The following is a 26,290-nucleotide window of genomic DNA, read 5'->3' as shown; positions in this document are numbered from 1 at the left end:
CAGTGAAGTATTTAGGCAATTGATGACGGATCTAACTTTCTCAAACACTATCCTTTCTCTCACAAAGTAATGACTAGGTACACTACCTTGCTTATTTTTGCTTGTTGCTAGAGCAAAGTACATGTTTTACTGAATGTATAATTTTACTTTTGTATTATCTTAATATTCATTGTAAAATAATTAGACCATTCTTTCCATTGGTGTCTGTGTCCTTTAAATCGCTCCTGTCAATTGGCAGTGTAAATCACCTTAACTTATTTTCACCAAAATGGGGTGTGGTGTTGAAAAGCAAAACCAAAACAGCTTTTAGGATATTTGCAAACAGAATGACAGTTCTGGTTCAAACATTATCACCTTATGGGAACGTCTGGGAGGAGGGGAAAATGGCACACAGCAAATCCACAATGGAAAGAAATAAATGCTTGCAAGAAGTTCTGAGATCATCTAAACTTAAGCAAGAATCATGAAATACAGCACTCTCTTGAGGAAAATCTCTGCCCAGACATACATCATGATCCAGACTTATCATTTGCATTCAAATACTAAAGCCCTGCATCTCTAACTCCACCACTGATACAGCAAGAGGGAACAAAGATCCTGCTTGCTTTTTGATACAGCAGTTGATGGTGGCCTGTGTCCTCACAGACACCAAAGATTCCCATATGGGAGAAAGAAGTGTCCAAAATATGATGAACATCCAAAACTGGTAACGCTGATGTTGAAAGTGCATTCCTCTCTAGTTCACCATCCTAAGTTCAAGAGTATCAAGAACATAGATTATCTGCATGCCTACTGCTGCCTTACCTCCAGGACTGGATAATCTCATCATGGTTTTATTCATGTAAAACAAAGTTGAATAATAACATTTTTAAATATGCTACAACTGGTCACAAATTGGGACACAATTTTCACAGCTTTTATGCAGATCAGACATTTGGAGACTAAAAATTTGTAGCACCCCAATGTCACAGTACTGTCACTACTCTTCAGAAGACTTTCTAGAAGAGAATGCCAAAGACTGAATCTCTGTAGACTAGGACAGGAAAGAAGAGAAGACATCTGCTTCCAAGCCCTACAAGAAAGTTTGTCAGGCAAGAAATTGCAGTCACAGAGTTCTCAAAGTGGTTGAGAAGTCTGCTTATTTCTGACTGGGCAAAAGATATGTCCATGAACATATGCCTCTCTTGAGATGGAGGCGTGCCATTGGTCTCCAAGAGAATCAGTGTTTCTTCAGGGTATCAGCTACCTCAAGTGTAGTCTGAAAGCTGAAAGTAAATTAAGAAAACAGCCATGACACTTATATGAAATAAAACATAAATCTCCATGCATAAATACATAATGCATAAATATAAATTAAGTCTAATATCAAAAATATGTCTAATTAACTTGTCCAGGTATGGGAAACAAATATTAAAGAATTATTCTGACATTCAATAAAATGTTGAAATATATTTGAAGCAGAAAACATTAAATACAAAGTTCAGAGTAAAGTTCTGAGCTTTAGCAAATCTTGGAAAAAGTGTCGAGCGACAATCTGTTGGAATGGCTGAAGTTTCTGACCAAGAGCAGAAAACTGCTTCTATCAAAAATTTCCAAAACCAGAAATATGAACAGATGTTAAGGACCAACTTCCATGGAAACTGAAGCTAGATACAATAGGAACAACATATAATTTATGTTTCTGACAAGCAAGCATATTTATACATTAAAAAAGAACATATTAAAAAATCTCACGTAAAACATCCAAAGCTGAAAACAGAGATGCCCTCCTGTAGTGGTCTGGATTTGTTAATTTAAGATTTTCCTAATTTTAAAATTTCCCAACCAATGTGTTGATGAGTGTGGTGGGCTTCAGTGCTGGCTAATTACTGGTGCACTCATTTCCTGCTGTGAGATAGGATTAGGAGAAAGGTAAAGTAGGTTCAAAACCTTTAAAAGGGTATAAATAAAATTTTATTAAAAGTAATTAAAAGAAGAAAAAGTAGTAAGAATCAGAAAAAACCCTTCAGAACCCTTCTTCTTCCCCCACAACCTTTTCTTTCCCACTGATAATGTAAAGAAAGAAAGCCTAAAATTTCTAGTTAGTTTACCACCTCTAAAATAGTCTTTCTTTAGTTCACTTAGGGAGAGATGTCCCTCTTGTTAAGGTTATGAAGACTTCTTCACAAGAGGAAAAAAACAGTTCTCTCATGGCTCTCCATTTCATCGCAAATAAGAGAAGCCCGTGGAATCCTGTTATCGTGAAGTCCTTCCCATTTCCACAAGTCTTCCCACAGCTTGTCAATAGGCCATGTTGACTTATGAGTATTGTTTTAAAGATGAGTTGTTCAAAGGTAAAAATTCTCATTATTTTTCTCTAACAACATCATCATCATTGGGAACAGAGATCTTCTCTTTCTTCTCCTGAGGGCACAGGACTACTCCCTATTTCTCTGCTCAAACTCCTCATGGGATTACAGCTACTTTAACATCTGCTTATTTTGGCACTGAGGTCTTTACTTGGTATCTATAAATGTGAACCCTTTCATCTCCCCATAGTTTCCTGTGTTATAAGGAAAAAGAGGGTTTTTTCCATAGCTTACAAGAGAATTTGAGCTGTAAGATCAAGGCATCTTCCCCTCCCTCCCATCTGGGACTTAAATCTTCCTCACCGACTATGATGTTCCCATGTTGCTCTTTTACATGCTTGCATCTTGTTCCTTTCTCTCACTCGAGGGAGGATTAAAGCATTGAAAGGGTGAACATCCCACCTGGAGCCCAACTGGCATCGGGCTGGGCACTAAAGACGGCAGGAGTCGTAATTAGGGGGAATTGTAATTAGGGAAGCTGCTCGGCTCGGATCAAATTGAATCAGCCAGGCTAGAACCCAGCAGCAGCACACTGGGGGTGGGGGATGGCTTCTCGTTCCCCCTGCCCGATGGTTGAGAGCAGCTTCCACAGGAGTAAAGTCCCAGCACCAGCCTGGGGCTGCTTCTGGGGCCCGGCTGGGCTCTTGGCGATGGGGTGGGGGGGAGAGGGTGTAGTAGGCAATCAGATGTTAGCAAGGCCGGCTCCATCCAGCCCCACGGTACTGCCCTCTCCCTGCTCAGCACCCGATGTTGAGGGCTGGCAGGTGGCCCAGGGAAGGGGGCTCAACCCCACAGCAGGGCCAGCCCGGCCCCATGGCAGGGGCCACCCAGCCCTGTTTCCTCGCTCCTGACCAGAAGGGAAAGAAAAAGTTCCTGGGTCTCTTCCATCTTTAATGTGTCTTTACAGAAGCCTGTCCAGTTTCTTAGTGGTTCAACACACTGTCAGTTACACAAAAAGCTTTTGCCTCACTTCCCAAAATTTTCCTCCCATTCCAAACCACGACACTTCCTTTGCCTCTCTTCACTGAATTACACTAATAAAATGTTAGCAGAACCAATCTGAGTTACATATACTGATTAAATTTTCCACGAGGGATTCTGGTTAAACTATCTGATGGTCTCAACAAATAAAAAAATACAAAAGCCCTTTTATCCTCAACAGTTTGCAAGCCAAAAAAAGAAGAAAAATAAACAAAGGAAAGAAGTGGTCTTTCAGTTTAAACAAGTAGCACTAATCCCAAATTAAGATATTCAAACACTTTTACATGAATAACAGCACCTGAAAAATCTGGTGGGCCACTGGACATGTTTAGAGTTATTTTCAGACACTATTATTTCTTTACTTCAATGAAAATTCTTGAAACCAAGTCAGACAGCTGGTTCAGTTCCTAAAATATAATAGAAATGTTGCTACAACTATTGTAGACATCCTGTTCATGCTCTCATATGAACTCACTTTAGACATACCAACACAAAAGCATTTCAGCCTTTTCATTTCTTTCAGGCTTCAGCTGAACTATAAACCTCTGTAGGTTCTAAATCTCTAAGCATATCCTGGAATAAAAAATAAGCAAATATAGTCTTCAGAAATTTTCTCTAAATAATATCAGTGTTTATATAATAAACATTTACTTACATGTTGCAAAGATGTGGACAGTCCAAACACTGCCTCTTCTTTCCACAAAGTTCCCCACAGCTATGTGGGATTTCATTTCTATTCCATTCAGGATTGTGCACCTTACCTAAACCATGTCAAAGACAAAAAGGTGTTTATTGCTTTGAATACCAGACAGCATTTGTGAAAAATATCATACCAAAGAGAAAAAGCGGTACTTCAAATACTGGCAAGCAGTCTTCTCTGACAAAAAAATTACACAAATGTTTATGTTATTCTGTACTGATACATACGCAGCTTTTTTAAAAGAATGTGCCATTGGAATAGCAAGCTCCAGAATACTCTTTCCTTCTGTACTCTCAATCAGCAGACATGGAGGTAGCTGATACATTAAATTAAACTGATAAAGTACATGAAAACTAAAAGCCCCCTGCAGTTGGTCAGGCTGCACAGTAGCTAAGATAATTGAAGGGTGAAACTCCCTTGCTGTCTCAATGCAGCAGGGAAGGGAAAAAAAAGGAACAGAGTAAAAGATACTGATTCCAGAAAGTATGATCTACCTGGCATGGTGATGGGGAATAGGGAATTAAATAAGTGGGCAAATTATGAAAGTCACTTCTATAAAAAGATGCAGACTCTACATTAATAAAAGTATTAACAGTTAATGAATTTTGATTAATGAAGTCTTAAACAAGAAGCATGTTAGCTTAAAGTATTCTATATTTCAGATAAGCACTAAACAATATTTTCATTAATCTGAGATATTATCATCAAATCTCACAGCTCCAAGTGCAGGGTCATCAGGGTTAAGGTTAATTGCCATCATTAACACTCTCTTGGCTTTCTGCAAGAGAGGAATTAAATTAACAGGGAAACAACTAAGCCACTGTTGCAAATTTGAGCTGTGACAATCAAAACCAACAAGAAAATGTATTTTTGGTAACATAGTCACAGAATTTAAATTTTTTTAATATACCTCTGTATATTCTACAGTATTAAGTTAGAAAAATATGTAAAAACACTACAGATAGCATTTATTCACCAGAGTTTCAATTAAACTAATTGAATACCCAGGAAAGTCCCCAGAAAGATCTGAAGCTTCAGAAGAAAAATAAGACAGGAATTTCCTCATGGGTGAAAGTGTGGGAAAAAAAAATCACACTTAACCACACTCAGCACATGGTTAGTGCTTTGTATCAAATACAAGACAGGTTTACATAAGTGACTGATGACATCCAAATTATATATCATTAATGTAAAACTATCTGCAGAAGACTGAACTCTTATGTTACTACATGCTGCTATGGGAGTAATAATTCTGCAGACAATTTAAAGTTCTTACTGTAGATCTCCTAAACCATGAAACATCTTTAGGCTAAGGAGAATTTCTTCCCTATTTAACAGACAGATGTCCTGTCTGTTAGATTTTTTAAAATTAGACTTCATAAAAACTCTAATTTTCATTCATGGTCAATTCATTCTGCCTGCGTTATTATCTCTAATAACCGAATTATTATCCCTATATTAATAAAGTTTCATACGTTGCTGTACAAAGCCTCTGCCTTAACTGCATTGCACTGCTTCTAACTGATTCACTAACACATTTAGATAAAAAGATAAAACTCTATTTTAGCAAATCTTGCTTCTTTAGACAAGTTTACTGACACAGTTTCTGTCTCAAATTCAGAACATTGTTTTCTAGAAAGTGAGGTGAAAGCTTCCAGTGACTCTGATTTAAAGAGAAGAAAGCTATGTGAAAACAATACAGATCACAGAAGTACTGATTCTAAACAAAACTTATTCGTATCTATGCAATTAAGTAACATAATTTCTCCTTTTTGTTTTATATTTATGGCTTAATGAGTGCTATACTCATGTCATTAACTTTTTTTATTAAACACATATCTACACAGAGGTCTGAAAAGCCTGAACATTTTTTTCCTATTTAAGCTCCATGTGTGTCTGAACAACATAAATCACAAAATTGGTAAATCAATTTAAAGGTTTAGGTAGTTGCATCCTTGAGTTGTGTATTATTTTGGTCTTGCCACAAAGACGTAAGCATGCAGGTTATTCTGTTCCTTCTACGGAAGGAAAGTTCACAAGATACCAGCCAAAATCTATCATTATTCCATAAAAATCACTATTTCTACATAATGATATGAAAATATTTACCACTTGGGACTTACTATTTTATTTTCATTTCTCAAGTAGCACATGCATGATTCCCTGTGCAGCCACCTTCCAGTGTCAATAAAATTTTTTAAAAATTGTGTTTCAGGTGTGTAAGCAAACAAGCACCAATACTCAAATTCATACTAAGAAAAAGGAATCAAAATGACAAAACTATTTTCTTTGCAAAAGCAAGTCAGAAACTCACCACAGAAACAAGTGTAAGTTTTAGGAACTTGCACAGAAGCATTCTGACAAGCTGGACATCTCCAACCGCTATTGCCATCTGTAGGTAAAAAAACAAAAAAAAGGACTTGAAGTAAATAAAAGACCTAATCCACAAGCCTAGAATAAGTTTTTCTACTTTGTTTTTTAACATAGTTGCAAATAAATTAATTTTTCCACTTGTGTTTTCTCACTCAGAAGTGGTGAGAAAACACATTCATAAGAATACATTTTATACAGTATTGACATCAACACAGCCATAATATTTCATTTCAACCGGTTACAACCTCATATTCAAGCACACAAGTTTTTAAACTCCCAATTTTTCTATTATCATACGCCCTGTTATAAGATATATGGCTGGAACATAGACTTCACCATATCTAAAGCTGTGAGGGGAAAAAAAGTGTTAAGAGAGGGAAATTGGTAAGGAATACATAATTATCTCACACAAATCACTACCTGCATTTTCCTTTTCACTATCCTCTCATAAGTTTATGCGTTTTGTAGGAGACAAATTTAGTGTTGCCCCATTCAGATAAAATCAGTGTTATATAAACCAGAATAATCTAATATATTCATTTACATTCTTCTTCAAGTTATTTTAATAAATAGTAGTTATCTTGTTTCTGTGTTTCAGGAGGGTGCATTAGCAGTAGAGGAAGAACAGTAAAGTGGAAGAAAAGCAACATTAATTTTCCCCAATTCAGTACGTATTGTGCCATTAAGAATATGAGTCTGAGAGCGCTAGCGAACACAAAAGAGGTCACAGACAAGAGAATGTTTTTATACCTATATATAGATATTAAAAAGAAAAAAGTGATTAACACTTTTGTCTCTCTTAACTGAATCAATTCAGTGCTGGTAAATTATTAAATCTGTGATTTTATAATTATTCTTCACTTAAGAAATCTGACCAAGATTCATGATAATTTCATGTTATGAAAGCAGAAGGGATTGCAAACAGGAAACTCTGCCTACGACAAGACAATCGCAGCGCAACGAGAGACACACCTTGGTTCACCTTCAACTGGGTTGAACAACTTATGTTACTCATCATCATGTACAATGGAAATTATTTTCACAAATTGAAATTATTCATATTGCAGACTGCCTAGACAGTCTAAAAATGCAAACCTAATGCATGTCTGTTCTTTCCATTACTTCATGCTTATTCACACCCCTCTTTAACCTGGCTCATATTACTGTACCACCAAGACTGCTGTAGAGATCTGTATGATTACAGGCTGAGCAGCTCTACAACAGTGGCACAAGGCATATACTCTCATATTCATGGTCAAGACCAATCTGCATTTCCTGACCAAGACTTTTTTTTCTTTTGACTGCTAGAAACTAAAGGAACTTAGAAGAAGCAACTCAGAGAGAAGTGTAAGGAAGAAGGCAAAAGCAGGCAGTAGGCAACTAAAAGGCATATTTACTGACAAAACAGTAAGCACCTTATGCGGCTCCTCCTAAACCCAGCACACTATATACTACAGGATTCCCTATGAGATTACAGTATAGTAATTAAGTACATCATACTTAATTACGGCATTAACAAGCTCTTTCATTCTTACTACATGTCATGTTTTCAAAAGCTGTGAAGATAAGTCTACCCCAAAAGCTTCACGAGGCTAACAGAAGACCTCTTCTATCAACTACCCTGGAGCTGGATGCCTAGTCCTCTACAAGCAACACTTTCTCCAGAGTATAGGGAAGGTCCCCAAAAAATAGGAACCTATTAAAAACAGCCTTGGCAAGATATAGTTCCTTCTTCATCGTTATTGATTATCTTTGGTCAAAGCACATTAATGTATGTTTACCCACAAGGGACATGCATGGTTGCCCTCCTCCAAAATCAGGAGTAATAAAAGTTTTGTTCCAGGATTCAGGTGCCATTACAGCAATATAGAATAACAGTAGGATGGCTCCTGGCATACACATTGGTAAGAAGTGGTCCTGTGAGCATTCCTTTAAAATCCTGATTACTAAGGAAAGTGAGAATGAGGATGATCCTACAGAAAGAACATTCCACTTTCCTGAATCTACTCATGAACAGAAGTGAATTTGGCAGAACTCCAACCAAAGACACCGCAAGGACAGTTGTCTAAGCAGAATCAAGACAAGACACCACACATAAGACACCTCATTCTCTCTCACTAGAGATTGTTTCAGTAATTGCTATTCTCTCCTTCCTTCTGGGATAAAAAGATTCCTTACTTGCAACTATTTACCAACATTTTTGTTAGCTTCTATTCTGATCACTGAAACTCAGAAGTTTAGAAGTGCTGTGTTAGAGGCCAGCACTGGACTGGTATGGATCTGGTACACTTGGAAGTGGAGCCGATGGGCAGAACAGAAAGAGACAGCTGTAATACCTCAAATTTCTCCAATCCTTACAGTCAAAATGAAGATGCCAGTGAAACTACCTTCTCTACAAAGAAGGGACAAAATTACTTAAATGTTTGTTCTATCAATTTAAGGGCACAAATTAAACACCACTTAAACATCAGTTTTTAAAAGAAGCAGAAGAATGAAAGGGGCAAGCGACAACAATTTCCCTTTAATAAACAAAGATCTTATGTGTAGTGAAGGTATTTTTTGTCAGATTGACCTTAGCTATGCAATACCTTAAGGTCACATTCCTTCAAGAAATGTTAGTAAAATGCTTGTTGCCTTACAGGAAAGAATCTTTCCACTTGATGGCAAAGTGATGCCCAGCAAAACTCCTCCTCCTGACCAGGATCTCTCTAAGATAGAATAAAAATCCATTGTCTAGTTCTGAGTGCTGCTGACAGTCTACATTGTAGAAATAAAGATGAGAAAAATGTCTTCACAAATGACTCAATCTGGAAGAATGGGTGTGGGGGTCATTATAAACATAATGATACTAGAAATGGGTATTAACTTCTTCACAAACTGCTTGATCTGAAACGACCAATCAGGTACTGAAAGAATGGGCGTAGGGGTCATTACAAACATCAAGCCACTCAAGTTTGTTGCAGAGCCAAGCACAGCTTGAATTTCTGAACTTTGGGGGAAAATGCACAGGCTTAATAATAGACTTACAGAAATTAGCTTCTCCACTTAGGACGGGCTTACAGTTAGTTTTAATGGTCATACAATGTGTGATGGGGGTGGGGGGGAGTATACACATCCAAGAGGGAATATTTAGTAGGCAGTTTGGGAAGTCTGTACCTTCCTAGCACCTCAACTCAATGGGGAAAGGAGAGCAACATGCAGCTGGGAGTTTAGGATAAAAAGAGGCTGCATCCTACAAAAACTCAAGAGACCCCCATGGGGGTATGGCGTAGTGGACTCCCTCGCTTCATTTGAATAAAGTTGTAGGACTCCTCTGTCTCCTTTATGGACACTGGCTTTTCACAGCGTGATTTTCCGCACAGCAGGGATTCAAGCGAAGCACCCACTGGCTCACTCCCGCTGTCCATTGTGAAGGGGCTTTGGCCTCCCTTCACAGGTGTTGACAGTATGACTGCTAGAGGGTCTTGTGGATGGCAGGACTGGGAAGGTTCCTTAACACACCACAGAGCAAGCAGACCAAGAAGAGAGCAATGCCTTGACTCCCCACAGATGATCAGGAGATTCTTTCATTTGCCTTGGCCAAACCAGCTGTCATTTTTCAGGTGACTGTCAAGACAACAGAAGGCAAAGAAGTTTCTGAGGGAAGACATCTTCAATATAGCCTGAGAAGAGAGATAGTGTAGAGTGGGAGAAGACTTTGCAGTAACCTAGTTCTAGAACTGGTTTCTGGAACCTAGAAATCTAGACCTAAGACAGTTCATTGCTTCTTCCCATCCAAGTACGTAGAGCCGTAAGAACATTTTATTACACTGGTGGTGATTCAGAATACTTCCCTTTCCTTTGCAACTGCACCCACCTTAACATTGATGCTAATCTGATGGCCTGCTCTGGATCTCAAAATTCAGACAATAAGACAGGCATTACATCAGTGAGTTTGGAATGAGCAAAACATACATATAATGTGTTAATAAGCAAAATTATAAAAGAGAGCTGTACACTCCTTCTGTTTTTCACTTCCAATAAGTGTTCTGTTGCATAGTATCTCAATACTTAATTAGCGTTGGTGTCCCAGGACTCCCATCCTGGCAACGCCTTGCTTTCCTTCCCCTTGCTGAGCATTGTGCCTTATCCCCAAAGGATCCATACCTCCTTTTGTCTTGTAACAGACACAAGTCACTATTGTTCTGGAAGATGAAACTATATGAGATCCCCACGAGGGATGTTATCTACTTCATCCAAATATTCAGGATTTCTCTGATCCAATTCTGTGATCACAAAAAATTGTGAGAAATTATGCACGCACACACACGCTTTCAGCCTTCTACTATGAATCACAGAGGTTAAGAGCTGCTGCAAGGCCCTATAAGGGGGACAATTTTCACTGAAATACCAGTTGGAAGACAGGATCTTTCCTTTTTTTTTCCCCTTCCTTTTCTTTCTCTTATGGAATTTTGTCCCATTTGTTGCTAAGAGAAAATAACAACTGGTACTTAAAAGAGACAAAAGAAATCGCCAGGGTGGGGGAAGGGTGCAGCTGGCTACTCCCGTACCTAAGGGGCTTTCTCCTGGGAAGGGCAGAGATACTGCCGGGGGAGGGCGTCGGGAGGTGGTGAGCAGTTTGGTTTAGCCCGTAGCTCTCTCTCACTCTTGGCATCGGAGGAGGACAGTTGAGCGGCTTACTGTGGGGAGAATTCACTTGCCACTACAGTGCCCAGCCCTGCATTGCTTCTTCCTTACTGTGGGTGAGCCTCTGTTCATTAGAGCAGCCATTGAACTGGGAACTATTAACACCTGATCTGATTGGAAAGGACCCTCACTATCTATTCAGGTGCCTCAGAGGAAAATCCAGGACCCTGATCCCCTCCCCCTTCCTGGAAGGTAAATCTCTCTTGCTGTGTGTGGCAGTAGCTATGGAGAACTCCAGCTGCCCCTGCCCAGCCCCGACCGCTTTCTGCGGCAGCCTCAGGCTTTTTTGCTACACTGTAACCCACCACTTCAGGTCCAGCAACCCCTAAGTTTTCTGTTACATTTGTTTGCCACCCCAGGGGGTGTGCTTGCTTCTGCCATCCCAACTGTCACTCCGAGGTTCCGGCTGCAGCCCATTTCACCATCCAGCCTATCCGCCATTACCACGTGAGGGAAACACAGCTGAACTCGCGCCACAGCGCCCCCTGCAGCTGCGAGGGAATCATTGCACCTGCCCTGCCTGGCTGGGAGCCAACAGGCTCCCACGCCGGCTGTAACCGTAACTGCACCAACGGGGAAAGTGCCTGCAGCCTAGAGAAGGCTGTTACTGGGTTTCTGGTTTTTTGTTCTGCTGCTGTTGTTGTTTGCTTTGTTGTGAACACTAGTATCAAGAACTGTTATTCCTTTCCCTGTACTTTGCCTGAAAGCCCCTTAATTTCAAAGTTATAATAACTCAGAGGAAAGAGGGTCATACCCTCCCCTACCAAGGGTCCCTCCAACCAAGGGAGGTTCCCACCTTCCTTGGTAGACACCTTTCAAACCAAGACACACTGCAAAAACATAAAATGAATATTCAAAACTCATCTTATCAGCAAATAGGCTAGAAGTGAAACATACCAGTGAAAGCTTTGGTTGCTGAATTAGGTAAGATTTTCTGGAATTCATTATAACATTTGCAGAATCAAAGGAAATAGTGTCCTTCGATTAAAATTATTTTTTTTAATTTAAAAAACCAATTAAAATCAAAATTAATTTTAATTAATTAAAAATTTAAAAAAAAAAAAAAAAAAACTTTTTTTCCCCTTCCAAAACCCAGCAAATTATGGAGTTAAGTAGATTACAGTGTCCCATTTTTCCTATAGCAGACAGTAATAAGTGCCAGGATTCCAATGAATTCCTCATTATCCAATGCCTGAAATGTAGAACATATACTGAAACAACCGATGGTAAAACAAATAAACTCTGGATTACAAAATCTAAACAAGATGGGGTAGCAAAGTCTGCAGGTCAAAAATATATATACTGTTGTCTTTATTGGAGCTATGGTATCAGTTCTACTGAGGCCACAACCTTTAACTTCAATTAATGATTAGCTGTAGTTTTCTCATATGCAGAATGCAGTAACGTATTTAGTCCAGAAACCCTTACACGAAAAGCAAATGGCCCAAAATCTTTCTATTTTAAAAGCTTTCAGGATTCAAGCATCTAAAGTGACTGTCTTGAAAGATAAAAGCCCCCTTAAGCAAGCAGCTACTCTTTTGATAAGGAGTAAGCTGTTCCAGGGAGATAAATCAACTCCAAAAAAGGGGAGTCACTCAACAATCACTCTCAGTTTGGCTTATAAAGTTTGCAAATAAAGTTTGGCTTTTAACCTCCTAAGAATTGTCACATTTCTCCCTTGTGCTCACCTCATGGTAAATGTCTTAGGCTGGAAATGCAAGTTGCGGCTGGGAGTGTGTATTCTATTGCCATCTGTTAGAGGTGGGGCAGTTATTTTCTGTTAGTTGGGCCACCACTTAAAACCAGGTGGGGCAGTTTTTCTTTATCTCTTCCACAACCAATCCTTTCTCCAGAAAATATCTTCTGTTAATGGGCCATTGAGTCTCACTGCATGACTGATAAAATTACATCATCCCACTGTGAGATGCTCTGCCCAGGGGGAGAAGATAAGCATTCCTACCTGGATGTAATCTGATATTTGGAACATCTACGCCAGCCTTTTCCCACTGGATTCCCAGAGGAAGACCAGGCCCATTTATATCACCACTGGACCTTCAGAGGAAAACTACACTCTTCTACAGGATCACTGCTTCAACAGAACCACATTTGTCACTCCAGGAGGGCTGCAGCCACCATTTAATTGGACTGCTACCAACACTGTGACCAACAGGATGTCAGGTTGTGTTCTGACTCTGTCAGTATTGTTTTGTATTACTGGATTTTTAAAAAAAATCCGTCATAATAACTGTTACTCCTACTCCCCTATCTTTGCCTGACAGCCTCTGAATTTCAAAATTAAAATAATACAGAGGGGTCTGCATTTTCCTTTTTAACAGAGGCTCCTGCCTTCCTTAGAAAACACCTGTCTTTTCAAACCAAGACAGTAAACTAATACCTCAAGCACCTCTGAAATAAAGTGAGAACTGGAGCTCACAACCAGGCCTTCCCAGAAGTCTGACTATGCATCTTCTGCAAAAAGAACTTTGCAACCAATCCTTTCAACAGGAGATTTACAGTCTGGAAAAACAACTGTCAAAAATTTGGAACTAGGTGACACTATATTTCCTCAGTCTGCCCAGAGAGATACAGAATGACACAAAGAATTGCAAATGCTGAGCAAGCAGGGTACAGAAAAAAATTAACGCTACTTCAGGATTACCATCTTCAGAGTGTGTCTACACCACTCAATTGAACTGAGCATGGCTGCAACTCAGCCTTAGCTTACTGTAAAGAATTCGAAGGGCATAACATACTGGTTTAAGAGTTTCAAAAAGCAGTAAAATACAAGGAATCTGAAACAGTTTAAGCTGATGACAAAGGCTGAAGCTTTCTGTTTTCTCTGAATTCCCTTTCATCGCATGGCATGAGGGATGAATTTCAGGAGTATTTTATCTGAGAAACAAACTAAAAAGTGGTTGGGTAAAAGCAGACACCTAATGCATGAAGTGCATCTTCTGCTTCACTGCTCAGCAAAGCACAGATAAGAGACGAGATGTTTTTCTTGATGTGTAAAAACACATCAAGAGTTTTGCATCCTGATGCACTGATTTCATTGAATGATCTTACCCATTCAAATCTGGAAATTAGGTTTAGCTAGAACACTGGAAAGAATTGAGTTAGAGGATTATATAAGGCATACACAGAACTGTAGGGAAAAACTTGTTTAAAACTTGTTTACGGCTTTACCACTTGTAGTGAACCATTTGCCGCTTATGGCTAAATTTTGCCTTACACAAGCTGTTTAAGTTTGTTTAACTAAAGGAGAAACTTTGAACTAAAGGAGAAGCTGCTGTAAGGAATGGATACTACAAAGGAATGGTAGAGGGGTTTTTTAATGCCAATTTCTTTCCACCACAAGCCACTACCACGCAGCCACAAAATCCTGAGCTTGGAACGTTTGTTCAGAAAATTCTTCCAGGCACATACACTCAAGCCCCCTGTTTGACACTGCCAGACTTCCAGAACCTTCCAGAAAGAAGACTGTGCATACTCAGAATTCTTCTTGGAGGAAGTACTGGAGATACTAGTAGAATCAAGGTTATAAACCCCCCCAATTTCTGATACGTATGCCTGCCTCCATTTCCAATGAACTTGGACCGCATATCACGACCATGGACCATGATCCCCTGCCACGTCACTGGAGCCATGGGTAGAAATAGATCTCTCTTTTCCTCTGTTTTTCTCTTTCCTGTTTTCCTCTCTTAGCGTGATCATATGCCTCAGAATGCCTACAGTATCCCTTCTAAAATCCATTAAGTCTTTTTTCACTTAGGGTTTCAAAGCAGTTCTAATAAAATTTGTTGATCAGTTATTTAGTGCTGTTTTGCTTTAATCCACCCCCAGGGATCCCTTTAACAATGAACTTGGTTGCCTTGCCTTAGAGGTGGGTCACATTGTTATCTTAAATAATATTTCTTAATAGCTTTCACTACATAAGCAACACATGAATTTGGCTGTTATATACATTTGAGAATATATCACATACATTATATATACAATATGTATACATAATATAGAATATATATAAAACATATATTTGAGAAAATACCAACCTTCAGCTTGTGAAGCTGGTGATCGTGCCCATTTCTTGATGCAATTCAGGTGGAATACATGGTAACAATTCTGACAGCTCCACACTGGGGCTACTATTCGGACCACCTCACAGCATACCATGCACTCATACTTCTCTGTGGTCAGCTGTTCAATCAATGACCCTGCAAATCAAATATATTACTTGCGCATAAAAGAACAGCTAGCTGAGAAATGAAACTCAAGTCAAATTCAAAGATTTCATTTAAATTATAATGAAACTTATTTTAGCTCTCTGGCTATTTTAGCTCAGTGGCTATAGATAAAACATTAGTTTACTCATGGAAGATTCCAGTTTGATACTTGCTGTGCATTTTTTTAGCTTCAGAGCAGGAAGAAGGAATATAAGATTCTTATTAAAGTGGCAATGCAAATTCCATTTTGACAAATTAGTAATTATTATTAATTATTAATTCTGAAGCTATTAATACTTTTAAGATTGGCAGAAGTTTGAGATTTTATTCATCACTTTATATAGGAAATTCATCTTTGCATGCACTTTAAACCAAGAAGATGAATGCTCTTGAATACAGAAATCTCTGCCAAAATTACATTTAATTCCTATCCTTTAGTATTCCCAGGAGATGACACAACAAATATTTATAGTGAAGGACATGGATTATGGGAATAGGCCCTTTTTAAAGTGAGTGCTTTAGGAGTGAAATTACTGGAACAACAGTCAAAGTACAGGGTCTTTTGAGCCAGATGAACAAACACGAAAAAGTACTTTGAAAATAAAGCAAGAACCCCACATTAAAGTCAACACAGCCTGATGTGCAACCATAAGAAAGGCACCACATAGTGCTTCATTTCTGTCAGATTACTTCTCACCCATTAAGATAAGACTACCAAATACACCTTAAAAATGTCCACAGGATTTAAAAATATATTAACTACAAGTGAACAGTGTAAAAATGTAGCATTTTAAGATTGTGCAAGTATTTTAAGATTGTACAAGTATCAAGTGACTGAAATGTTATGGTTTATGGCTTAAACATTTTTATGAAGGACTTTTGCCTATTATAACAAATTGTGTAACAAAAACTGCATGGAAGCCCACTGCACTCTAAATGAGGTCTCTGGGCTGAGGCCCTCAACTGTGAGTTAAACTGCCTACGGGACAGAGATAACACATCTGGGAAATGATGGCTAAGACTGGAAGAGCATACATCCATGGCAGGGATGTCCAGAAGCTTCAGGGTAGAGGCTATAGCCCCAGGTTTATCTGCTGCCAGACTTGCACAGACCCTGACACCAAACCGAGGAGGAAGTGAGGAAGTTCTTTTGGATATGTGGCACACCCTTCAGTCAGAGGCAGTGAACACCCATCCAGCTGCTATGCAGACTTGCCCAGCTGCAGGGCCCCCCACCCTTGGAGAGCCACATCTACCAGACATCCATGTGAGGGACAGCAGATGGGATGTCAAGGCCCATCACAGGCCCACTCCAAGGGGTCCCCAAACCCCTTGGAGTTTCCACCTGAATTGCACCAGAGAACACTGCACATGATGCAACATGATGCAACAGACCCAGTCCTGCAGGCAACAATGTCAAACCTGTCGCCCTTAGGGGAGGCACCTGGGTGTTCCCACCTGGCCCATGATTGATCTATACTTTCTATACTTTTCAGCAGGGGACTGTCATCACCATTGAAACACATGAAGGGATGATAGGTTTCTATTTAATCTGTCTCTGTCACTCTCCTCATCCCCTCTCCTCCCAGCCCCCTTTTTCTATTTATTTCTTTCTTTTCTCTTTCTTTCTCTTTGTCTCTTTTACTATTAAATAAAAGATATAATTTTTTGGTATTAACATCTAACCTTGTTTGTGTTTTAATCTCATTTCTGTGAACATTTGAACTTAAGTACATTTGGCTTTATTCACAGAGTTCACTTTGCTCTTCTGTGATTAGATCAGATCACAACAAGAAGTTCAAATTCATAATGAAGGAAATAAGAAAAGAAAATAATAGAAAAAGATTACTGTCAATTCAAAATGTGCTTCTACAACATCTGATTCCAAGCAAGTCCACGGCTTGCAAGTGTTAACAGTGTCTGTCCTCCTCAATACAATTTTGAAATTTGTTTTCTAGCCCTCCTGAATCAAGCTCCACAACATTTAGGACTAACAGTAATTTCTACTTGCTAACCCATAATTATTATCTGCCGTAAAGGAATATTCTCCTGTAAAACATACTACTTTTCTCCAGAAGACTAAAGCTATATCATACTCAGAAACTGTAGCTGTCCCAGAAATAGTTAAAAATCCACAATCCTAGTTCCCTGAAAATAGTGGCAGACAGTGTTTCCAAAAGAGCTCCCAAATAAAGCAGGCAAATAAACAACTATTTTGGAGGGGGAAACTCCTTAAGTTCCCTGGGAAAGACTATTATTTATCTTTCTGCTTATTGCATGTGATGTTTTTCATTTAATAATAATGATGGGGAAAAGACTGAGGTACCTTCAATTTTATGATTCAAATAGAACCCAGGAGCATGACAGTTAATTTACTTAGGTTAAAGAGGACCAAGGAAGATCTTGATCCTGCTAAGAGAAGAAAACTTCCAACTAGATGTATCTTATGCTTCCTGATTATGCTATTATTTTCTCAATTGTGAAATAGGAGATGCTGAGAAGTCTTCAATAGATTTGATATCAGTTAAGATATCTGGAACTAGTCTACCCATCTCTATCATTCTGTGCAACAGAAGGTAAGGTTGAGATGCTTTGTAAAATACCTAATAAATATAATTCTTGGTATTTCTCCTTATTGCATCTGAACATTTAAGCCCCTTAACACTTAGTGCTTAACCTTATGCAAAACAGTTAGAATAAGCTACCTAAGTTGTTGCTGAAACAGAAACCAGTATCATAGCCCTGAAGAGATTGAGCTGATTTCCATTTAATGTTTTCAGTCACTAATGGTATGAGTCAGCATAAATTTCCCTCAGATAGCCAAAAACTGTGGGTCTGGTTTACACTGTCAACAGCACATGTTTCTATTCTCAAACTTCCAAAAATAGTATCCAGATATTGCCTCTATTTCTAATTACCTTTTAAGGTGATGCCTAACATTTTTCATCTTTTTTCTTTTATTCCCTGTATTTTTCACACACATATTTGGAGCTCTGCAGCCTATTATTGCACTCATAGCTAGTTTTCCCCAGTACTCTCCCCTGGCCTGAAAGCCAAAACACATTCCAAGACCCTTATGCTACCTTGGTTCTCCTTAGAAACCAAGCTTGAAAAACAGCTCTTTGAGACACATTTTCATCAACAAGGTTCAGTCTTGAACTGTGGGGAGAACAGCATCGCCACTTATGCTGCTAATTGGTGATTTTTGTTAATTGTGTTAATTAACTAAACTTATAAAACCCTATGCACCCGGAGGGGGGAGGGTTTGTGGACGTTTTCCATATTTGCACATGAAGGCCTCCAATAAAGACCAGTTTTAATATTACCTCCTATACTGTTATCTCAGAAGTGGGTGTTGTTTCATTTATAGGTTAAGGAATCAAAGGTGCAGAAAAAAAACACATAAAATTCAGTTATGAGAAGAATACCATTTCTCTGTCTGGCATTTTTCTACTCCTACAAAAAACATGAAAATACCTATTCTGCAAAAGTCAGTTTCAGCATTATCCTTCTCAAGTCCTATTATTTAGAATGCTCAGAATTTTACTCCCACAACATACACATTTTAAAATGGTACTCAACTAGGTCATTGTTTGCAGTTTGGTGTAGCAAAAACAGAAAAAAACTTTAAACAAAATCTGTCCTTTTCTAGGTAAACTTACAGAATATGTTCCTACTGAAATACCATGCTTCTACATTTACTTCTACCCTCTGATCCCAAAACCAATTTAATGTGAAATAATAAGCTTCTTCAGCTACTCAAGGCAGGAGCTGAAGCAAAGACTGCTTAAATTATTCAAAATCATATCTTTCATATGGGAGTCCAGGACAGTCTCAAAAACTTACCTGTATGAGTTTCTTTGTTTTTTGGTACATCACTTTGCTTCTTCCAGTACTGGGTCCAGCTGAAATGAAGTGAAGGTACTTGATCCCCCTTTAGCAAGAACTTTCTTCCACTGAACCTGAGAGACTCAGACAACTGATGCCTGATTTCACTGGTCAAGTTTTCATCATTTTTGTGAGCAATGAGTTCTTTCTTCCTTTCATTTTTATCTTTTGGAGTATATGCAACAGAAGACTTCTTACCTACTTTTGTATTTTTACTACGGTGAGAATCATGTCTTTTCTGACACTCCTTTTCTACTGGGGGTTTATTCCACACAGGCTTCCGGGGATATCTTTTGTTTACATTATTGTAGCCTTTTTGCTCATCCCCACTTCCAAAAGGGGCATCACAGAATGCCTTTCCAATGGACGATTCTGAAGAGTCAGACTGCGTCAAATCCAAAGATGGAAAATTTTCAAACAGCTCTACTTTCTGTTTAGAGCTCATTCGCTTTTCACGGTCATGTATCTGCTTTCCCTTTTCCCTAAAACCTCTCCCAGATAGATGTATCAGATGTGCTTTCTTCGGCTTTGCGCCTCTGCTATCTGCATTAGATACTTCCCGGTCACTCTCTGAGGAGAGAAAATCACTGTATCCTCTAGGAGGTGCTCTTCTACCAGGTACTAGTGCAGCATCTGAAATTCCTGGACCTGCGTCAGTATCAGTAGTACTTTGTCTTGTCTTATTTCTAGCACATGTGCTATCATTTCTTAATCTATGCAATCTCTGGCTTTGCAAGCTGCGATTCTTCAAACTTTTACTGGTACCAAAATATTGGTGGAAGTCTTCAGAATTCCCATACTGACTTTCCAGATTACAAAAGCCATGATGCTTTGTGGAAGAGCTTTCATGATCTGTACCTCTTTCAGAATAGGGACTAGGAACTGGTATATTACTTCTATTCTGATTACTGTTAGAGTCTTTCCTATCTTTATTTACCCAGTTTATATCTGTTGGTTGTCCTTCTCCAGAAATGGAAGCAGCAGCACCAGGGCTGAAATTCGATGTACCTAAAACATAAATTAATACAAATTCATAAAACTTAAACAGTACATACTTCTTTTCAACCAAATTACCATACATGCAAAGGTCCAGAAATTCCATCAATCCCACACTTAACAGAACAATTGGAAACAAGTGTCCAGAAACACAAACTGAATCATACAGTGCTTTGTAGAAGCCTTCTTGTCATCTTTACAGGACTGTGATAACCCAGAATTAAGAATACAAAAATAAAAAGTGAAAGAAAACTTTTGAAGCAGCACAAGACATGCAAGTGTGACAATCAGTGTTTAACATCTAAAGTTTTTCCAAGCATGTTTACATAAATACAAGAACCTGAAAAAAGGGCTCCTTTAAATACAATGTCTACATCTGAGATTTGAATATCATACAAATTTTGAAAATAAATTAAAAGGAGCAGTAGTAAATACTTGCATCAACTCTGATTATACTGTTCTAGAGACAGACATATTAAACGGCACAGGACTGCTGTGCAAAACTATTTTCTGAGGCCATCAACATGAACCATGCTTCTACTTCAGCGGTCTTCTGTAATTTCCATGCCTCTAGATAAAAGAAAGATAAATCCTATGTTACTCAATGTCCTGTAACATTGAGCCAGTAGTGTCTGCCTGCAACAGAAATTATTAGGTGAATATCAGGAATAGTTTAATTGGCTGTGGCAGGTTAGTTAAATTTTACACAGTAATGTAAAAAAAAATAGTTAATAAAATCTCTAAGATCTCATGGATCTCATTTTACTGGTTGGGTAGGTTACCTCACGTGGTAGCAGAGAGTGTAGTTTATTCCTGGTTCATAACAATTAAAAGAGATAATCAAACACTTAGGCCATGACTTAGGCCAAAAGACTCTCCAAAAGGCTAATACAATCTAGGATCCTGAACTACCATTTCTCTCAATTAAGACCGTGAAAATTAACATTTTGGAAAGAAGAATAAACCAGAACATTTCAAGGCACTAACATACTTTTTTTTTTCCCCAACAAATTAAATTTGTTTTCAAATGAAAAAAGGTTTTTTCAAAACCTCTAGGAATGGTTATAGCTGCAATGTGAAGTTGGCGGCCAGAGGAAAAACTGTAACATACAACTTCATGGAAGTGAAGTTTTAACCTTAATAAAAATTAATAATTTAAAATTACATTTCAGGATGTTTTAACCACATTGCCTAATTCATACTTTAATTTTTAAAGAGCATTTGAAATTACTTTGGGGATTTTTGTCTTTGCAAAAACTAAATGATATATTATTTATATAATATATATAATTTAATATTATCTATATTTACTATACCCATATATATTAACATTACAATGTTACATTACAAGATAGTCTGTGTTATTAATATAGTATATTATATACTATTATATGCCACTCTACACAGTATTATATGTTATAAATCAACTAGATACAAATGGCAAATACAAATAGTTTGGATTTTTTTAAGTTGAAATACTAACCTGATTTTGCAACAACAAAATGGAAAAACCAGACAGAAATCTGGTCTTCAAAACAGCTCAAGACTGAATTAAGAATCAGTGAAAAATTGAAATTAGGTCAGGCAAAAAAGATGTAGAGACACATGTACTGATCTTTTCTTCCTGGTACCCAGTGAAAGCACATTCAAAGCTGTGACACGCCCCCCCCCATCTCCCGGGAATAAGGAGGAGGGGTGGGGAGGTGTTCAGACTCGACATGAGGGGACATGTCTTTGCCAAGAGCATGGTCAAAACCCTTAACAGGCTTTCCAGAAGAGTGGTTAATACCTCATGTCTGCCATTGTCTAAGAGACAACTGGACAACACTCTCAATATGCTTCAACTTTTGGTCAGCCCTGAAGTGGTCAGATCTGGATTCAATGACCACTGTAGGTCCCTTCCAGTTGAACTATTCTATCGTTAGGACTGCAGACCCTAGTAGGTACCAACATTAGGCTATACATATGAAAGATTCTGGACTGAAAGCATCTTCCCTAGAAACATTCTATTTTTCTCAGCATATGTATCCTGTGTAAAGAATGGCAAATGTAATGTTATCCATTGTATTTTCTACAGCTACACTTACTTCCAGTTTTCCCAGTGTTAAGTCAGTTTCTTTCCTATCACTAATAAAGAGCAGTACAATTGTAAATTATACACTATAATGTTAACAGCAGTGATTCAATATAGACTACCTAAATTTTACACATTTTGATCTGAAAACAGAATGTAATCCTAGAATTCCATGCAAACCTGATTTGAAACAGCCCATTTTATTAGTTGTTTTAGGCTTTCTTTTGTATATTCTAAAATTTAAAGTCTGACAGATAACTATGGTTCAATAAAAACAGGTTTGCAGAAAAAAATTAGAAACTGGGATTCAGATACTTAAAAGCACCTCCAAAATACTAATAAATCATTGGAAGTTTTTACATCAGTAAGATTCCCATTCTTGCTCTCAGCTTCTACATAAAGAAGAAAATTCCAGAGTGGTAAATTCTACTAAAACTGATTTCTGTCTGCCAAGACAAGAAACTGCAAAATAAATGTACAAGTGTAATAATAAGTAGCTAACACTGGCTGAAATCGTCTCTGACATGCTTACATATACATACACAAAAAATCATAGTAAAAGGGATACCCCAAAGCTAAAGTCCAGCCTGTATTTCTATAAAATAAACACAGAATATTATAATAAATTTAGAAAAAACTTCTATATTGTCTCACCTTTGTGCCTAAGAACATCATGGAACAGATCCTAGTAGGAGTTACACTAAGGCACATAGAGGACAGGGAAGTGATTTGGGACAGCAAGCAGAGCTTCACCAAGGACAAGTCCCACCGGACCAACATAGTGGCTTTCTATGATGGAGTGACTGCATAAGTGAACAAGGGAAGGGCTGCACATATTATTTATCTGACCTTATGTAAAGACTTTGATATGGTCTCTCCTAACATCCTGCTCTCTCAATCAGAGAGATGAGTTTACTATTACACAAATAAAAAATTATCTGGAAAGTAACATCCCGAGAGTAGTGGTCAACAGCTCAGAGTCCTGATGGACATCAGTGACAAGTGATGTCCCTCAGGGGTCTGCACTGCAACCACTATTGTTTAATATCTTCATTAATTATATAGTCAAAGAGGTACATTGTACCTTCAGCAAATTTGCAAATGCCATCAAGCTGAGTGGTGCAATTGACACAGCTTGAGAATGGAATGCCATCCTGAAGGACCTGGACAAGCTCAAAAAGTGGGCCACAGGAATCTCATGAGGTTAAACAAGACCAAGGGCAAAGTGCTGCACCTGGGTCAGGGCAACCCTGAGTACCAATAAAAGCTGGGGGATGAACAGATCAAGAACAGCCCTGCTGATAAGACTTGGTGAACGAGAGGCAGACATGACATGACAACAAGCGCTCACAACCCAGAAGACCAACTGCAACCTGGGCCACATCAGAAGTGTGGCCAGCAGGTCAAATGAGCTGATTCATCCCCTCTACTCTGCTTCTTGATACATCCCCTCTACTCAATTTCAATGCAACACCTGGAGTGCTGCATCCAGCTATGGGGTCCCCCCAGCACACGAAGGTCATCAACTTGTTGAACTGAAGCAAGTGTGGAGGAGGCCACCAAGATGGCTGGAGGGATGGAGCATATCCCCTCTGAGGAAAGGCTAAGAGAACTGGATTGGTTCAACCTGGAGAAGAGGCTCCAAGGTGACCGAACAGCAACTTTCCAGTACCTGAAGGGAGCCCACAAGAAAAATGGGCAGAGACTTTTTACAAGGGCATGTAAGGACAGGACAAGGAGGTCTGGCTTCAAGCTGGAAGAAGAGAGATTTAGGTTAGATATAAAGAAGAAAATCTTTACTTTGACAGTGGTAAGACACTGGAACAGGTTGCCCAAAGCAGCAGTACCATCACTGGAAGTGTTTAAGGCCACACTGGATGGGGCTCTGAATAAGCAGGTCTAGTGGAAGATGTCCCTGCCCATCACCGGGGGGTTGAAACTAGATGAGTTGTAAGGTCCCTTCTAGCCCAAGCCAATCTATGATTCTATGATTTTAACATCTCTAGGAATTTTGGTTTGAATTAGAATGAAGCATATGAAAGCGATATGGTTTCATGCCTGTTCTACCATAGCATTAAACCCCTCTGGCATTAACTGTCGACAGAGCCAGAATGCCCTGGCAAAGAGGTAGTCCTTGTGAACTATCTTTCAGAAAAATAATTTTATAAGGACACATTAAAAAATATGAAGCAAATTAATAAGTACTCATTTCAGTAAGTACAAGCTCATCTTCAAAAACAGAGCTTATACTTGGGAACAGTACCGCCAATAGCTTAGGTACTCTTTTATGAATACATTAAGGATGACATTTGAAGGTGCCACTTAAAGACATTACGCCTAAGTGACATATTTTAGAACAGTTTCACAGTTTCAGGAAGCTATATTCATATAGATTTTTAAGAACCATTGCATAATGTACTTTAACTAATATGAAGTTGATAATTAAATACAGAAGAGAAAAAATATATTGACAAAGTTAATCAGAAAAAAATGTAACAGTCCACAGAAGCCCTTTAGGCATCAGACTTAGTACTTCTTTCTTCTTAAATTAATTCAGCTTTACTTCCTAGACAGGAAGAACTGACTTCCTTCTGAAGTTTTCTATCCAATATAAAACTGGAATAAAACAAACAATACTGATTATTACCATTCTTTCTAAATGGACTTCAGACATCTTTTAAATGACTGCTTTTAATTAGATACGAATAAATTCAGCCAAAAATATTGTCTTGCACTGTGTGCAAAAACAATTTCTTTAGTACCATGTGTTTGGCTCCACAATGCAAAAAAAGTATAAAAATATTAAGTGTCCAAAGGAGGACAACAGAGATGGTAAAAGGACTAAATTACATAAGCAGCTGAAAGTACTAGCTTTGTTGAGTTTGGAGGAGACTGAGTGTTGAAGTGAGGGGGAGAACGACCATCCTATAATGCATCGAACTCCAACTTTATTGATCGATCAGTCACTTTTAATAACAGTGTTAATTAACTTCATGCATATTCCAAAATCCAGGTTTACGATAGGCTAACAGAGAAAACTCTAACCACTCCTTTTGTTTTACAATACCGTTGATTGTTTACATCAAACAAAATCAGTGTTCTCACTGTGATACGAACGGTTCTCAAAACTTCCATAACTGTTCCCAGGGTGCCATCTTTTCCCAGAGAGGATGTTACCTTTGTTATGGGAAGACTGCCTGAGAACTTTATTGTTTATGCAAGGATGCCTGAGAGAGACTAATTGTTTATAGAAGTCAGGCTAGAAACTGCTTTGAAACTGCTTCACAGCTACCTGTTACTTTTCTCTCAGCTGCATGGCTTCGTGGCCTTTTTCTTTAAGCCATGCTTGAACTAAACTCCCGACAACTGAGGGGTCACCTTATTGCTGCCTACAGTTTTCTTATGAGAGGAAGTGGAGAGGCAGTTGCTGATTTCTTCTCCCCAGTAGCCAGTGACAGGAAGCAAAGGAAAGCTTAAAGCTCGGTCACAGAGAAGTCAGATTGGAGAGCATCAGGTAAAACTTCAATTAAAGGGTGGTCAAGTACTGGAAAAAGCTTTATAGGAAAATGGTCATGACCCCAAGCTTTTCAGTATTCAAGAACTGTTTCAATAATGTGTTTGGATATCTTATTTAATTTTTAGGTTGCCCTGTGGGATATCAAGCATTTAACTCAATGACTCTTGTGAGTCCCTTTCCACTCAGAATATTCTATTAATAGATGTTCTATTTATATACTATCTCTCACCTATAAGACAAAGTTGATTTTTCAGGATGGATGCCTTCATTTTTAAAGCAATTCAAATAACCTATTCTTTCACCTAAAGACAGATGACAGTAGAATGTGCACACGACAATCTATTCATGTCAGCATTACATATATCCAGACGAGATGATTCAGTCATCTGCACACGAAGTGCAAGTTACACAGAAGACACTCCCTGCAGCGCTTAAATACCTGTATTAAACAGAACAACAATCCCCCCCCAAAAAAATTTTAAAACCCACAAACAAACAAAAACT

General features: G+C 38.5%; 1 protein-coding gene across 3 annotated transcripts in view; it reads right to left on the bottom strand.

Annotated features, from left to right (window-relative positions):
* The window catches only part of NFX1 (nuclear transcription factor, X-box binding 1), a 75,681-nt gene that overhangs the window by 46,084 nt on the left and 3,307 nt on the right, over positions 1-26,290 (bottom strand). For all 3 annotated transcript variants that reach the window (XR_009418694.1, XM_059475131.1, XM_059475138.1), the window contains exons 2-5: positions 19,158-20,207; positions 15,141-15,302; positions 6,344-6,421; positions 3,985-4,090 (exon numbers count right to left, since the gene is read on the bottom strand). Coding sequence is in view for 2 of the 3 variants with exons in the window: in XM_059475131.1 (XP_059331114.1) it covers positions 3,985-4,090; positions 6,344-6,421; positions 15,141-15,302; positions 19,158-20,207 (1,396 nt within the window). In the remaining variant the exon portion in view is untranslated. The remainder of the gene's footprint in view (positions 1-3,984; positions 4,091-6,343; positions 6,422-15,140; positions 15,303-19,157; positions 20,208-26,290) is intronic.

This window comes from Ammospiza nelsoni, chromosome 1 (assembly GCF_027579445.1).
Source record: "Ammospiza nelsoni isolate bAmmNel1 chromosome 1, bAmmNel1.pri, whole genome shotgun sequence".
In the NCBI taxonomy this organism is placed as follows: Eukaryota; Metazoa; Chordata; class Aves; order Passeriformes; family Passerellidae; genus Ammospiza; species Ammospiza nelsoni.
The sequence above is the reverse complement of the archived record's forward strand: the minus strand, read 5'-3'. Positions and strand labels throughout refer to the sequence as shown.